General features: G+C 38.3%; 1 protein-coding gene across 1 annotated transcript in view; it reads left to right on the forward strand.

The window, feature by feature from the left end:
- Positions 1–17,519, forward strand: part of RUNDC3B (RUN domain containing 3B) — a 51,316-nt gene that overhangs the window by 18,777 nt on the left and 15,020 nt on the right. The window contains exons 5-8 of the mRNA XM_051612563.1: positions 747–836; positions 3,208–3,288; positions 4,649–4,817; positions 7,962–8,119. Of these exons, the coding sequence (XP_051468523.1) occupies positions 747–836; positions 3,208–3,288; positions 4,649–4,817; positions 7,962–8,119 (498 nt within the window). The remainder of the gene's footprint in view (positions 1–746; positions 837–3,207; positions 3,289–4,648; positions 4,818–7,961; positions 8,120–17,519) is intronic.

The raw sequence follows: 17,519 nt of genomic DNA on the forward strand, positions 1-17,519 counted from the left end.
GGTGTGGGAACACATTTAAAAATTACTGCTTTTTTTTGGTCACTGTCCTCAAGCAGCCTTCACAAGTCTACATATACCAGAGGTATTTGAAATTGATTTTGAGATCAGGCTATGGAGTTTTAAAACTTTGGCCAGTAGGTGTTTTACAAGGAAAAATTATGTTAAGAAAACACTCCTGCATCAAATAATGAAAATATTAAATCTCAGAATAACAGGATGCACCATGCTTCTTCCCAGCATATAGTATTTTAAGAAAAAGTATGCTACCTGCAAAATAGCTGATTTGTGAAAATAATTTTTAAAAAGTCATCAAATACTAAGACTGAACAGTGAATGTTGAACTTTTAATAGAGTCTGCAAGTACAATTGTAAGAGAGGACTTTTTTTCATATGATGGAATAACTACGTTTTTAATGTACATGACACAAATTCTTCCTTTCAGCAGTAAAGTATAAGATATCTTCATCATTTTCTTTGCATTTTGTCCATCCTGTTCTGCTATTTCTTAGGGCTAATACTGTAGATTATTTTTGCTTATGTCTCAGTTTTTATGTGCTTTAAGATTGTGGTGTTTTGTGCTGTGCAGTCCACTTGTTTGCTTTATTTGAAATGAAATATGGATGCCCTTGGGGTTCACATGACTTGATTTTAATTAAATTGGATTTCTTTGGTTTTCTGGTAACTATGAAAAACATTGTTAGTTGTGAGAAAATGGTATTAACTGAACTAATTTGTTTTTGTTGAAGGAGATTTTATGAAGATGGAGCAGTTGTTCTTGGTGAAGAAGCAAATATGCTTGCTGGTATGCTGTTGGGACTCAATGCAATTGATTTCAGGTATTTGCATGCTCGATAACAAAATGCTCAAAGAAAGTATTTATAAATTGATGCATTATGAAAAACATTGTTAGTTTCTCTTGATAGTTTGAGAGAGAAAACCTAGGTGGGAGAGAAGGAGGGGATGGGACAGAGAGAAATCTTGAATGGCTATTCTAGACAAGAACAGAATTATGTCATAGTTTGTGTAGTTGCATGATTACATGGTCTTTCAGGTATCAAAATGCTGAAAGCAATTTCAAGTATAATTGCAGAAGGTTTATCAAACCTGTTAAGTGAAACTTATGACAATCAAATCTTTTAAAGTTACTTCTAAATTGTAGGGAAAAACGTGATTAAGTACATGGTTGTGCTCTGGTCCTTGATGACAGCATTGCGACTCCATATTTACAAGGTGTAGGTAACTTCAGCTTTAGCACTTTTAATTTTTAAAAGCTTAACCTACAAATGACCATTTAATATTAATTTGTGTTATAATTAACTGCAGCTGAACTGCAAAGTATTATCCAGCTACATGAATTTAGCTTTGCAGTCTCTAGGTAGACTTTTATGTGCTTTGTTACATGATTAATGACATGTTTTCAGGTAATGAAAACGCAAACACGCCCTAGGTAATGGAAAAAGCATCTTGGTATAAATAAATAAGTCAGCAAGGTATAAAAACTGGAGTGCTTATGAAAAGATCAAACCTGGCTGGTGCAAGGCTCTGTTCGTATGCCTGGTCATGCCCACTTCATCTCATACAGAGCCTGTGAGGAGGGGTTTCACTGGGGAGTGATAATGCTTTTCCTCAGTCTCCTGGGAGTACACTCTTAGTATCTACCCTGGAGCCACATTAATAGAATCATAGAAAGCCATTCTTACTGCACAGGCAGATGAGAGCTAGCCTTGTGTACAGCAAATTTAAATCTTACCAGAAATTATTAGTTTGAGCTTTACAATATATGAAGTTAAACTGCTTCCGTGTTAGCACTGTATTTAGGACAATAGCTATACATGAATAAGAAGCGTAGCACAAGTAGGTCTGCAGTATGTCAGTTCTCCCATAAATAACAATCAATTGACTGTGTTTGCCCTGCACAAGCCTAAGTGATACATAGAACTGGTATGAGAGCTTAGTAATGATTGGCTCTTGTTGGAGACATACAAGTTGTTAGCCAATACGGCATATAAGAGCCTAAAATTGTCTGGGCAAAAATAGGAACATAGTGCTACAGGTGCATTTTTATTGTACCCCATATAATTAATAGTATTGTGGTTTGAATAGCTGAGAAGCTGAAGCCATTCTTTCCACGCAGTATTTGAGATTTTTTTCTGTTCAAAAAGTCTTTTATAAATGTCGACTGGCTTATCTATGTGGAATTGTAAGTAAGACTTTGGGGTGGAGATGGGGGAACTCAGGTGAGAACAGAATCTTAAGTTTCCACATCCCTCCTCACAACAATGTGGAATTATGTCTCTACTTAAAATAATTGTGGTTTTGCAGGGGTGTTTTTTGTTGTTTTCTTTGCTTTTCTTTTGTTAGGGGAAAAAAAAAAACACTTTTCACATGTACTTCCCAAATACCGCTTAAGTGACTGTGTTGCTCAAAATGGCACACTGCAATTAAGTTAGAAAAAGCTGTCTCACTAGAATCTGGTTTGTGATGACAGACATAGGAGTGAGGAATATGAGCCTTGTGGAATCATAATTAATTTTGTCAGTTCTGTGACAGTTAAACATGATTCAAATACAATCATTTTTATCCAGTACAAAAAGAATAGAGGTAGAATAGATGAGAGCTTTATAAAGCTAAAGCCATTTAAGAGCATTTTCTGAAAGTTAGTTTCATTGGTGATACTCATCTTCCTGCAGCCCAACACCAGAAAGTATCTGAAAGGAGAGACTGAAATATTTATGAGAACTGATTTTTTACTTAAAGTTAGTAGGATGGTTACATAAGCACTCTGCAAACACTTTAAGTGGGCTTAAATACTAAAGATTCCAAGCTAACCCATAGTTCTGCTGTTTCTCTTGCTTCAACTAACTTTCTTTTTCCTGTTACTCCCTTGCAATGCATCTTTATTTTCAAAATAAAAACAAATATTTAAAAATTAGGCTTTATACCACTTGCCCTGATCTGTTTCCTGATGCTGTGGAATTTCTGTTTGTTGGAGTTTTCATTATCTTATATTATGCTGTAATTTAAAGTGACTCTCATTTCATATATAAACAGTTTAGCTCGCCTGAGTAGGATTTCAATATTAAATACTGTAGACCTTTCTTATTACAAAAAATTCAGAAAAATAAAATTACACAATGGTAAGATTCAACTGTCACTGTCATACAACTTTTTTGTTACACACTTATAATTGTTTCTCTGTTTTATCAGTTTTTGTCTGAAGGGTGAGAGATTAGATGGCAGCTATCCAGCTGTCATAGATTATACACCATACTTGAAGTTCATCCCAAGGTAATTTTTATCTTCACACTGCTTTTAACATTTTTTTCATTGGCAAAATTTTACTTCATACTGGGCATCTTAGTTTTCAATTCACATTCAAAATTATATCCATATCTAAATACAAACCTGTATGCGCAGCTACCTTGCTCTTTGAGACTGGTGGAATTACTACATGACTCATCAGAGTGAGTCACACTAACTTTGTTTATGTGGATTAGAATCACAGTTCAGGAGGAAATAATTTTTTTCCCTCTGAGATCACAAAACCAGGTTGTCCTTTCTCTTGAGCCTTTTCTGTGTAGCCATAAACTTTAGTTATTTTGTCAATAAAAATTTTATATGCCCTGGTAAGTGGTCAGATGTGACAGATAAGCAGTTTGCAGTATGAGCAGTTAGCACATAATAGAAAACCAGTTGCATGTACAATCTGACCTTCCAGTTACATTTTGCTCCTCTGATCATATCATTAATAATAAAAAGAATTATCACTATCTAACAGATCAGATTTGGCATGTCTAAAAAGCATTGAAATTAATGGGATGTATTCTATTTTTAGGTTTGCCAAAATGAAGAAAGCAGTGGGGAGTTAGAACTAGTGTTGAAGATGTAAAAGTGAACATGAAACATCTTAGTTATTCTCTTGAAGTTCTTATTAGCTTACATATTAATGACAAATTGCATGGTCCATTTAAAGCAGAATTTGCATCACAGCAGGATCATGAGGTTGCAGGAATCACTACTTAAAAGACTAGTAAATGCTGTTAGTTGATTAAATTAAAATTCTTGTCTTTGAGACAGATGTATGAATTCTCTGGCATTCACTGATTCTGGATGATACGGAGATACATTAACAATGAATCTCTATACTGTGTAGGGAGATTCTTATGTTCTGTGAAATAACAGATGTTGTCTTAGCTATAAATTTAACTATACATTCTCATTTAAATTTATTGTGATTTAACATAATTACAGAACTTTTTTATTTTTCTGTGTTTTTAGAAACAAATACAATTTCTTTTCAGATACTACTCGTTGCCTTGAATTTGTGAAGGAAAGATTAAGTCACCACTTCCTTAGATAGCACATTGTAATGCATTGGCCTTTCTATTCCAGGAGAGTGTCCCACATGCAGTTGTCTGACTTGCCTAAGACTATTTTACTAATATCACAAGTAAATTTTTGTCTATTCTTAAGGTGGCTTGAAATAAAAGCTTGAAATAGAAGTTGTGTTTGGTGATCTATGCTATTGGAACATTTCAGTTATTCTTGTTTTACAGAGCTTAAGATATCTTTAAAACTGTGGTTCTTTAATTTCAAGGGGAAATTGCATTTTAATAAACACAGCTTTTAACTTGGCTTCATCCTTCAGTTCTGACAGTATCAGCAGTGATGAAGAAGAGCTAAGAACGCTGGGCAGTAGTGGCAGTGAAGGCAGCACTCCAGAGAACATTGGTCCTCCTTTCATCACAGATGAAAACAGTTGGTACAACAAATGCAAAAGGGTAGAGCAGAAGTACCGGCTTGCATTGGAACAGAAGGTAATAAATTGGTTTGGGGGGGACAAGGGGGGTGTGATGGAGCCAAAGCTCATTGAAAGCCAACTAGCAATATCCTTTTAAGTAAAGGCAGAAACACATACTAAATATTATTTAGCTTTATGTAAATGGTCTTAAATTCTACGATTCTCAGAGTAGCTAAGTATCTTTGCTCATTGATTTGAGGGAAAAGAAGCTTGAGGAGAGGGGGCAGATAATAATAATTTAGAGATGAGATTTGGGTCTTTATTCTAATCTTAGAGTTACAGGCGGTGTATTTCTGGTTGCAAGCTTGATGTGAACGTGACTGTCCACATGCTTTCCTTCTTCCTTAGAGGCCATAGAGTTTCATTGAGGTTGGTAGACTGCCAGTTGAAAGCTTTTATAATGATAGTGATGTTAAAATTTGATGTTTAGTTTTACAGTAAACAAAAATTATCAGCAAAGTATTCTATCTAGGAATGAAAAGCAGAACTATCTTTCTAGTGATACTGAGGTGACATTTTGGAAAATAAATATTTTTAAGACCTGCTTCAAGCTATAATGGGAAAGGAAAAAAAGTGTGTTTGTATTTGATGTTAATAATGTATGTGGCATGTTGAATATTGTTATAGAAACCAAAGGTACATTCTCCCTCTGTTAACCAAAATACTGCAATTTAAAGATGAAGCACGGTAGTAGTCCAAACTTTTTAGTTTTTTTAAAAGCAAGTTGCTTGTCAGTTTTTCGTAACAGTGTATTACACCTACAGAGACAGCAGTGCATATTAGCTAGTGGCAGAGAGAAGGGGGAAGACAGTTCATAGATGCTGAAGAAACAGTGCATAGAAAAGAAAGGCAGTGCCTCCTCCCAGTGCAGGAGGCAGCAGTTAATCAAAGATGGAGTGTTTTCTTTTAAACAAAGGAGCTTTATGACATTCTATGTGTTGGAAAAGTGGCTGTTTGTAAAAAGAAGACCAAGCTGAAAATAATGTATCTTTAGTAATTGGTATAGTAAGTCTGACAGATCCCTCTTTTGCTCTATTGTAATTAACTTTGTGTAAACAAGTGATGAATTCCTGCTGTGCCTCCTAAGTAAGTATGTACAGCCATTAATAGCACAGATGAATGATGCTTACTGGGGTCTCAATATGACAAGAGATAAGGTAAAGGTATCTATCTTCTGAGTTATTTGAATGGTAGGATAGGATCAGGTATTGTTGTAGCAAGGTAAATCCCATCTTTGCTTTATTGGATCTATATTGATGAGCTGGTTTAGACCAAGAATCTTTGGTTATCCTACTGTCCTGTCTTGGATATTTGCCCAGAGTAGATGTGGAGAGAAAAATAAAATCAAAGCAAATATATTATGCGCTGTTTTTCCTCCAGTGTTTTCTTGGCCCACACATATCAGCCCAAGGACTTCCTGAAGCTGACAAGCTTTATTTAGTAACCCATGATGGACCTCTCTTCCAAATACTTGTTGAATATCTCCTTAACCTCATAAAAAATTTTAGCATCCAAATAATTATTTTTGCAAAGCATTTTGCATATCTATCATCTGTTGTGTGAAAAGCCACCTCCTTTTCTGTTTTTTGAATCTGGCTCCTACTAGCTTCATTTCATGGTGCCTAGCTCTTGTATTTTAATAAATAATGGACCGTTGCTTCCTTCCTGCCCTCTCCAGGCCATTCTGAAAAGATGTTTGTCTTTTCCAAATTGTCCCTTGTCCAGATTAGTGAGTCATAGTTTACACATTTGTTACTTACATGGAAGTTATCCCTTTCCCATTTTGGAATGGTGTAAACTCTTCACCTTTGTGTAGTAAACTCCTGAATTCTTTGGGTACTGTATGTACTGGAGTTTTTTATGCTTTCACTGTTGGAATGATCTATCTCCATGTCATTACAGAGAGAGGTATTGACTGCTCATAGAATTCTGCTTCTAATACCGATGCTTCGTATCTGAAGTCTTTTTGTCAAATGTTTGATGTTTCTGGGAGACAAGAAATTTGTATATTTCCTAATGCATCATTTAGTACTTTGAAAATGAGTTTTTTGAAAATTTAGGGCTCCAAGGAGAACCTTAACAGTCAAGGTAATAGTAACATTTGATGGGGCAGAACTAGGCATACTGAAGAGCTTTTGTTTCCTTGGAACTTGTACTGAAACTAAAATAAATGCCGTAGCTAGAACTGTATGTAATAATAGAATCACAGAATAGTTGTGGTCAGATGGCACTTCTGGAGATTGTCTAGTCCAGCTTGACAGCTGGCAGCAGCTGGTTCAGTCCTGGGCAATCTCAGTTCAGTATAGCCATAGGCAATTGCCTCAGACCAGGCCAGCATCTATGAAAGAGTTACACATTGTTCCACAGACTCAAGATATGTGCAATTTTAATTTTTTTTCAATTTTGACTTACTCTATCCAGCTTTAGCTAAGAAGTCATAAGAAGTTACTAGCATCTGACATGCTGGGACTCGGCTTGAAGCAGAAAAAGAAATAGCTGCTTAGTATTGTAACCAGATGTGTGATTTGTGAATATACTTTGTGACCAGCCTGCTATCACAGCTACTGTAAATACTCACATTGTGGATTATTGTAAATGACTAAGTAGTTGGAGTGTGGTTAGGGCTTGCCCAACAGTTTTATAGTATCAACTGGGAAAGCAATGACACAAATTCACATGCACATTCCAGCTGTACATGTCAGATTTTTTTATAAGTCTGGATCCCTTTCATTAACTATGCAGATCCATATAGATACATTCTGCTCTTGTCCAATATCCAACCACCTGCATCTTTTAAGTTGTTGAGTTCTGATCTTTTTCTTGTACTGTACTTGTAGTGGCCACGTGGCCACTTGTAGTGGCTGTTCTATGTTGTTTTCAATGCATAGATTAGTGTTTCATGCTGGTAGCATTCCTGTCTCATTGTTTCATCCATTATTCTATTCCTCTGCAGGAATATAAATAAGTATATGGTTTTCATGGTACCTATTAGGAAACATCATACTGATCTTAAATCAATTTACTAATTTGCTTAAAAATAGAAATTCTGCAGTGAAACCAAAGTAGAACTGTAACAACTTAAACTAGAAAAATGTGAATGTACATAATGAAGTTTTTTCATAGTATGTTCTTTCAGACTTTCCAACATTTGTATTTCCAGGGTTACCTTGAAGAATTGGTACAACTCAGAGAAAACCAGCTGTCTGAATCTGTCTCACAGAATAAACTACTGTTACAAAGAATTGAAGATATGGATCTAGCCCATAAAATGGAGAAGGAACAGTTGGAATATATAGTTGTGGAACTGCAAGACCAGTTGTAAGTTTGTATAATGGAGAAACATTTGAGCAGTATTACTTAATTTATTGAACTTATTTAACTATAAAATACAAATAACTTGTGGTCCTGTGGACATGAGACAGACTTCTTAAAGGAATCAATGTATTTTACCTTTTTTTTCTGTCAAGCCTTATATTTAGAAATGACTCCTGAAAACTGCAAGTAGTGTGAGAGAATAATTCTGAGGTTTTTGTTTGATTGTTGTTTTTTATCTTAGATCTTAAATAGTTTACAGTAAACTTGCTTAAATTTTAAGACATTTTTATAACATATTCTTTATGATTATATGGACAGTGGGATTGAGTGCACCCTTAGGAAGTTTACTTACAACACCAAGCTGTGTGGTGTGGTTGACAGGTTGGAGGGAAGGGAGGCCATCCAGAGAGACCTTTACAGAATTGAGAGCTTGGCCCAAGCTGTAACGTTTTTAAAGGGAAAAAAAAAATAAAAAATGGCCTGAGCTGCCTGAAAGCTTGAGCCGATCTGAGTGGGTCACATGCTGCGGGAGATGGTGCCAACCTTATAGGACATGCCCTCCCTGACAACCAGGATGCTTCTGACACCAGTCTGGATCACAGTGACCAGCTTCCCATTCAGGTGATCCAGACAAATTACCAAATGGTTTATGTGGGTCCACCCCAAACTGGGGCCAGAGTGGATGTGCTGGGTATCTAAGTGTTACAGCTCCACTAATTACCCCCTGTACCGAAATTAAAACGTAAAACCGTGATCTGCTTTAACGAATGGAACCATGGTTTATTTAAAAGGTCAGGGCTGCACAAGGATACTCAGGATAAATTTAGATTAACAAATTTTAAGGGATTGAGTGAAATTGAGGAATGAAAAAAATACAGGTGTCTCATTTGAATTCAACATGCTCCCAGTTGGAGGTGTTAACCAAAAAGGTGAGAACTCCAAGACAGAGTATTACAGAACCAGATAGAGGGGCAGTGAGTATTGTGCCTGTTGCTGATCCCGGTTGGGTAGCCGCTTTGCGTGCGTGTGAGAGGGCCAGTTAGATCTTCCCGAGTTGAGAAATCGCAGAAAGGCAAGTGAGAGAACCGAGGAGTAATCACGCTTACAATTCAACGTTTGGCAGGTTGAGGCATTTGTGCTGAGCTGCGGTGACTCTCCCGCAAATCTCCATTCCTGTTGGGTCATTTTGCGGTCACAGCTCAGTTGTGATTTACCCCCTTGGAGGTTCTAGCTAGTGACCAAGCTGCTAATTGCTGGACCTCGGGGTGAGTCGCGTTTCCGGGTTTTTCCGCCCATCCCTCCTGCCCAGCTCCGCTGCTTTGTCTTCAGCGGCCACGTTATCAGCTCTTTTACCGAGTAGGACGCGGGACTGGCAGCTCTGCGCTAACTACTGCCTTTGTCCCTGTTGGGTCGTTTAAGTGATAGCTCAGTAGTGATTTATTTTCCCATTGAGAGATTCTGGCCAACAACTGAGCCGCTGATTGCCAGATCTCGGGGAAGAGCCGCACTTCTGGGGTTCTTCCGGCTGCTTCTGCGCCATCTGTGTAGCTCTCGTCGTCTTCTGCTTCTCTGGTGATTCAGCAAGCACGCCCCTCCCACCGTGAGCAGCCAGCAGCTTAAACTTCCGTTGAGGTTGAACCTGAGTCCCTGATTGGTATCTGTTTTCTGATCCTACGTTAGCATATGTGCCGACCAATCTGCTGAGGGCAATTGGTCAGCTGTCCTGCAACAATGTTGCTGGTTTCCCACTCAAGTCCTGTCAATCACTAATTTGCTGTGTCCTTGACAGGCTTAGTTCAGTTTGTTACATCTCTCTATTCAATCAGCTGAGTTAATAAGAGGCATTATGTATTTATTATTAATGTGTCTTCAACACATGCCAGCCTCCTGAAGTTCAACAATGTGAAGTGCAAGGTCCTGAACGCGGGTCAGGGTAATCCCAAGTGTAAATACAGGCTCAGTGGAGAATGGATTGAGAGCCGTCCGGAGGAGAAGGACTTGGGGATGTTGGTTGATGAGAAGCTCAGCATGAGCCATCAGTGTGCACTTGCAGCCCAGAAAGCCCACCATATCCTGGGCTGCATCAAAAGAAGTGTGGCCAGCAGATGAAGGGAGGTGATTCTTCCCTCTTCTCCACTCTCATGAGCTCTCACCTGGGAGATTGTGGTGGTGTAAGTCAGGTTCTGACACCAGCTTTACTCATTATGGGCAGCCTCCTGCGAGAGTTAGCAAAGCAATTGGACCAAGGTTTACATGGGTCTGCCGCTGGCTTGGGGCCAGAGGTACTATATTGGGAGTTCCCACGGGTGTAGCTCTTTAAAATCACCTCACTCAATGGCCAAAATTAAGGTTTACTAATTAAGGGTTTATTAACGGCTAACAAGGGTACAAAGAGAGAATGGGCTTGAGGAATGTAACTGGGGTAAGTCAGGGGAAAGAGCAGTATGGTGTTCTTGTTTTACCAACACACTCCTACAGGAAGTGTTACCCGGATAGATAGTGCACAGACAGAAGGTTAAAGCTACTGGATAGAGAAGAAAGATTTATAAGCCTGGCGTGGTTTCCCCCTCTACGGGGTTGACGTTGTGTGTGCAGAGTGAAGAACATGTACCAGGAGAATATAAAAATTAAAAGGAATTAAAGGAGGAAAATAGCAGGTATTATTTTGCTTGTGCAGCCCCAGTCCTGACAGTGCCACTTCAGATCGTGAGCAGTGTCCACACGGAGACGTCCCGATGCACTGGCCATAGATGCGAGAGGGCAGTGTGCTCGCAGCAGCAGGGCTTTGATATTCTTCAGCAGCTTTCCCTTTTGCAGCTCCTTTAAAGTGATAGACCCTGACAGGACCTGAGCTAACCAAACATCCTAGTCCTATGGTTGTAGCGGAGTGTTCAGCTCAAGAGATCTTGGCTGGCGACCGAGCCACCCGGTGCTGAGTCACAGGGAAGGACCCCACTTTTGGGTTTTTGATCTCTGCCCACTGTCTGTAGCTCAAGCAGTATCTCTTCTCCTTTGTCCCTTGGGCTCCACCAACAATCTGCAGACACAGGGCAAGCGAGCAGCAAGCAGGTGAGCCGTGGGAGTCTTTTATTCTTAGTTGGAGGGAGAACCTCAGTTCCCTATCGGTGTGCTTCTGATCCTATTGATTTGGCATGATGCCTGACCAATCAGCAAAGCGTAAGCAGCAATCCACTGAGGGCAGGAGCAGCTTGCTACAATGCTACTGCTTTCCCACCCTGGAGTCTGTCAAACAAGGAGCTTGTTTGCCCTTGAACAATGTCCTTGGTCAGTCTCATAGTCTTCAGTGTGGGTTCTCTTTTAAGCAGTTTATCTCTGAGAGGTGTTTCTCTATTCGTTAAGGGGCACAGTCCCAACACCTGGAGTACTGTGTCCAGTTCCAGAGCCCCTAAAAGGAGGACATGGAGCTCTTGCAGCGAGGGCCACAAAGATAATCCTATGAAAACAGACTGAGACAGTTGGGGCTGTTCAGCCTGGAGAAGAGAAGGCTCTGGGGAGGCTTTATAGTGGCCCTCCAGTACCTGAAGGGACTTACAGGAAAGCTGTGGAGGGACTTTCTACAAGCGTGTCTAGAGGAAGGACAAGGGGTAATAGTTTTAAGCTGGAAGAGGGTAGATTTACGTTAGACATTAGGAAGAAATTCTTTACTGTGAGGGTGGTGAGACCCTGGAACAGGTTGCCAGGGGAAGTTGCGGCTGCCCCTCTCTGGGGTTTTAAAGGCCAGGTTGGCTGGGGCTTTGAGCAACCTGGTTTAGTGGGAGGTGTCCCTGCCCATGGCAGGGGTGTTGGAACTAGATGATCTTTAAGGCCCCTTCTAACCCAAACCATTCTATGATTATTTCCAGCTTTAAGGCTACCCTTTAGAAAAAAGATATTTGAAACAACTTCCTTTTGAACACTCTTTTTAAAATGTTAGGCAGGAGAGGATGAAAAAATATTTATTGTTATACATTCTATTTTACTTATGTGGGGCTCAGACACAGTCAATGTTCATATGGTAGTGCTAAAAATATTCAATCTGATGAAACATTTTGCTAGCCACCCTTTCTTCAATGCAAGGCAAAATATTAAAACAACAGGGAAAGTCTTCATTTTTAGTAACATATATGACTACTAATACGGTAAATATTTTAATATCTTACGATCCTTACATAGTTTATCCTCCCAGACTTGTCTGTTGGGTAGAAAGGTACTGTCCTTTTGCAGAGACACTCCTTGGTGGTGTTAAAAGACCCAGAGAGATAGAAGACTCGCTGTGTCGTGATAAATTGCCACAAGACTGCTATAATATGCGACTGCAGTAATTGTGTGTTCTGCTATGTTCATAGTGATTACAAGATAAGCTCTTTTACCTTATTACTGGAGTAATTTGCATGTGTCTGGCCCTGAAGTAAAATGGAAGTAATATGTAGCCTTTGAAGCAATCCAGGGTGAAGAAAATGTAACAATGGCTTTGGGGTATTTTGTTTGCCTCTGCTTAATGTCTCACAGAGACACCACCTCCTGGAAAGATATTTTCTATGCAGTAAAAAGTATTTCTACCTTGTAAACAAAGTGCTTTCCTCCCCCTCTCCCCCCTCCCCCACTTCCCCTCTCCACCTTGTGGTAGATCATTTTATTGCCAGGGCTTGACATGGATTTTATGAAAATCCTCAGGAAGACAGCATTTGCATTTTATTTATATCCACTTCAGAGTTGATGAAGGGAAAAAAAATGTTTTTCTGAGTAATTATTTTTTTTCTGGTAGCTTGTAAGCTTTTGAGAGAGACCTGTTCTTGAGTTCGTTTTGAACTTAGTGATGTAGCTAATGATTCATGTCACACTTCTTTGTCCTTTCTGATTATTTTGGGAGGAGGTGGGAGAGAGGTGTGAGCTTATTTAAACCCACTGTTATACTTGGAAATTTTGAATGTTCAGACCTGCTGTTAATTTTTCTCTAAGCTATATGGAATCAAACTCTTCTAAAGATCTGTCTTAGTGGTTTGATTTTGTTTGCTCGTATGTGAAGGCAGAAATTGTGGAGCAGTTTATGTTGTATCTTGCCAGCGTGTTCTTGTATAGCTGTTTATGAGCCACTGCAGTCAGAAGCCCAAACTACACTAGAGATTTTGAGAGAGGAGTATAATTTTAGCATTGTTATTGCTGTGAGTGTAGTGGGCCTGTCAAATGAACTCTTTTTAAAGTGTGTTAGAAACTCATAGTTCCTTACTGGGAAAAGGCAAGGGAAGAAATATTCCTAGGAGGTTTCTGATGGTGAATACCAGTAATAATTGACATCTTTTAATCATTCTTTCCTACTTTTTTTTTTTTCTTTCTATTTTTAATTATTTTTTTTTATTCTGAACTGGCAGCAAACTATATTGTACCACTAATGTGTCTGTAATGAGGCATGCATTTTGGCCAATTGCTTTTAATGATCCAGCTGTTTTAGAATGGTGTTAATGTAATTCCAAATCTTAATGTTTTACTCCCCTACCATTAGTAGCATTTTGAAGTAGTGTATGTATACTGCAATGTTTTTAATTCTTTACCAGCAGCTAAGAGCAAGTTTGGGATTATAACTTGGACTAAGGCATATATTACATTACTGTTTGTAAAACACTTTGAGATCTGATTTAGGATCATTTGCTGTGTAATGGAAACTATTATAAATAAACATTCTATATTTTATTTTTAATGGCTTTTCTATTCCACTGGCTATTGGTGTTAAAGTAGCATGTTTTACTGCTTCAATTTGTGTTAGGTATTTGTTGACGTTTCAAAAATGATATTTCAGAGGTATGCAAGTATATGTTTTGTATATATTTTCAGTGCATTTGGGCAGAATCTGAATCTAGGTCTAGGTTTGCCTACCACATGCCCCCCCCCAAAAAAAAAAAAAAAAAAAATGGAGTGGGGAATAGAGATCTGGCAGTATAGGTTGGCAGTCTAGGTTGTTACTGTTGCTGACTTGGAAACCAGGTAACAGCAGCTATCAGGGAAGGCCTTCAGGTTACAAATTGAATTACCTACAGAGAAACTTTTTCATCTTCACATTTAATAAAGCAGTTTGCTATAAAGCGTGGAATAAATATGGAGATTGGAGAAATGTGGAAATAATTTTTGTTTTACAGCAGCTGTGCAAAACTTAATGTTCTACAGTTTTCAGTATTCTTAACTTTGTCTCACATGCTTGAGTACCTAAACAACAATGAACAACAGTTTTCAATTTAGTTAAAAGCTATTTTGTGGATCTCATTAATATCAGTATCTGGAAAATACTGAAGCTGAAAATTTGCCCACTTAGTTATTCATGAGAGAATAACATGTTTTTGTTTCAATTGGATTACTTAGTAATATGCCCACCCTTCTGGCGACTGGATGTCTCACTTTGCTGGAGATTCATGATGGCAAATCAAGTTAGAAAAGTGAAACTCCATAAGGCCACCTAATCATCAGTCAGACATGTTTAAACTAACGTACAGCTCATCAAGAAGAAGGCTCTGACTAGATGTTAGGAAACACTTCTGTACCAAGAAGGTGGTCAAACATTGGAACAGGCTTTCTAGTGGTCAATGCCCTGGGTCTGTCAGTTTTAAAGAGGCATTTGGACAACGCCCTTAACAACATGTTTTAACTTGGCCAGCCCTGAATTGGTCAGGCAGTTGGACTAGATGATTGGTTTAAGTCCCTTCCAAGTGGTTCTATTCTGTTAAAAAAAACAACAACACAGCTATTCTATTCTAAGACAGCTTTCCTTTCTACCACACTTTCAGTATTTCCAGATGAAGTGGTTGCCCAGTGATATATGTCATGTGTAATAATAATGAGGCATATTCTGGCTTTCATCTGCTTTCTTCAGAAGTGTTTTCTGTCACTGGGACATGGTTGTAGTTGAACGTTAGAGAACAGGGCTTTTGGCTCCACTTTTCTATAGAAATTATATTTGTACAGTGTGGGTGGGGCAGTGCTTAAGGCCTTAAAGCTCTTAAAATTAACAGCTCTTAAGTGCTTAAAAATAATGGCTCGCAGGAGGAGAGCCAGGAGAAGCCAGTGATCCATGGAGTGTCTAACTGAAGAAAACAGTTTGAATTTCATAATGTTCAAGCAGTGATGGAGGAGAGAGATCCTCAGTCCTCAAGGAACTTTATCCTGGAGCATTCCAAACTCACAGAGGCATCCATTTCTTCCTCCTGTAAGATCCTTCAAAGGATTGAATATGTTTTGGAGCAGTGAGACATTTGATTGTGTACCCCATCAGTAAAAAAATTCTAAGCACATCCCCCTAATATTTATTTATTTATAAAAGTATATGTACTACTATACTATGTGCATTATAAAACAAACACAAACGCAGAAATTGAAAAGGATTATATGAAGATGAAATAAACACAATTGAATTTTTTTTTTCATTTATTAACAGTACAAAAAGGTGTTTTTTTTCCTGTACCTCAAAGGATTGCCTTACCACCCCAGTTTCGAGACCACTGCCTTGAAGGTATAATTATAGCTCAGCCAAAAAAGTGACTGGGCAAAATATGGAGCTGTTTGCTCACATCCTTGTATTCAAACTCTTCATCTTGGCTTAAACTGGCTTTTTTTCCACCTTAGGTTGATTGTTAGTCTTTCTTTTGGCTTAATCTGAGGCACAAACTGCTGATTTTTGTTACTTTAAAGTTCAGATCTGCATCTGAAATTTATATTTTTGTATGCTAAATATTGATGTATTCTATCAATTTCCTTAATAGTGACTCATCTCCTGCATGAGTGACTCACTGATATTTTAAAAGCTAATCACTTTAACAAAAAAAACCTTTTTAAATTAAGTGATGGAAATAGGACAAGCACTGTATACAAAGGTTAAAAACCCTCAACTTAAAATGCTTTAAAATACTTCTCTTGTGGTGTGGTTTTTGTTAAAATGACAGTATGCATAAAATTTACCAACATGGGTTTCCTCCTAAGATATCTTTCAGGTATTAAAGCTGGTGTGCTGCTGTAAGAGGGTGCAGGCCCTTTGTCTCAGCTGGTGAAGTATTTTAATTGTTTTAACATTTATAACATGTATTTAAAAGTTATTTCTTAAATTCGGTGGCTGTTCTATACTTTATACTTCTGTTTTTTATCTCCTTCTACTGTTTCTTCACATATCCCTGTCTTGTTCTGGTGTTTTGTGGAGGGGCATGAGGAGGGAAGGAAAGTCAAAAAAATGGTTCTGTGTTTGGAATTCTGTCTTTGGTTATGGCACAAATAAGACTCAAATTGTAGGGACACTCATGTCTTACATTGTATTAAGCTTGTCTGTATAATTAAGATTTTTTGGTATGTTTTAGCAAATCTTAAAGCTAGATTGATTTAATTTGGCTGCTACTTCAGAATTGGTTGGTCTTTTCAGGCCCAAACAGTGCTTGTAACTCCATTCTTAGTGTTTTAATATAGCTGTCTGATAGATCCAGCAATACTGCAGGTCCTATCTGGATAACAAATGTCTCTGTAAAGACAGGAAATTACAGTTTATTTGCAACCCTGAGAGACTTTCAGTGACATACTTTAATTACAGTAAATGTGTGTATTTTTCCACTCCTGAGTTGTACACAGCCTATCACATATGCCTCACTCTTTTCCACACATTGACTGCTGGACTGCTCTACCCACACACCTTTTTTTCCCTGTGTTTGCACTGCATTGAGCTCAGGCTAATGCATCCTGCCTTTTGGGGAAGTCCATGAGCTCATTCTCAGAGCACTTGAACATAGCCACAATAGTTCTGTGAGAGCAGCACGCCAGAGCAAATGCATGCACGTTAAAGTCCAGGCAAAATAAGCTTGTCTGTTTCACATACAACATCAGATCTACTAGTATTGAGTACTTGAAGGAAGATTCAGTGTATTCTTTATTGCAATGATAATTCCTTTCCCAAGATTGATCATGCCCCGTTTGATTAAAAAACTTGCTTCTGAAAATAGTTATCTGTACTTCTCCTTGCTTTGTCATGATTCTGTTTGTAAATGTCTTAAGGCACAAAGTTCAAGAGGATGTAGGTGCTGTCAGGGAGAAAGCAGGTAAAAGTTTGTCCAAGGAAGCAGAAGCAGAAGGGTCAGAGCAAAGGCTTTGAAATTTAGCCGGTGTTTTGTCTCCTTGTAAGTAAAACTTTAAATACGAGTTGCCTGGCTTTGTAATGTTCCCTCTTTAGCACTTACCATGGTTTTCAGGTAGTCTTCTTGTAAGACTGAATTCCTCAACTGCATAAGTACATTAAATCCAATTTGTTGTAGCTGCTTTATTTTCTCACCCAAAGGAACTGGGAGATTATCATTTAATGTTTAATCTTCTTGGTGAATTTCTTTCCTAGAATGTCAAATCTGAGAATGCTAATCCTTTCCTTTTAAAGCAAACAAATAGGCAG

The sequence above is a fragment of the Apus apus genome, chromosome 2 (genome assembly GCF_020740795.1).
Source record: "Apus apus isolate bApuApu2 chromosome 2, bApuApu2.pri.cur, whole genome shotgun sequence".
Lineage (NCBI taxonomy): Eukaryota > Metazoa > Chordata > Aves > Apodiformes > Apodidae > Apus > Apus apus.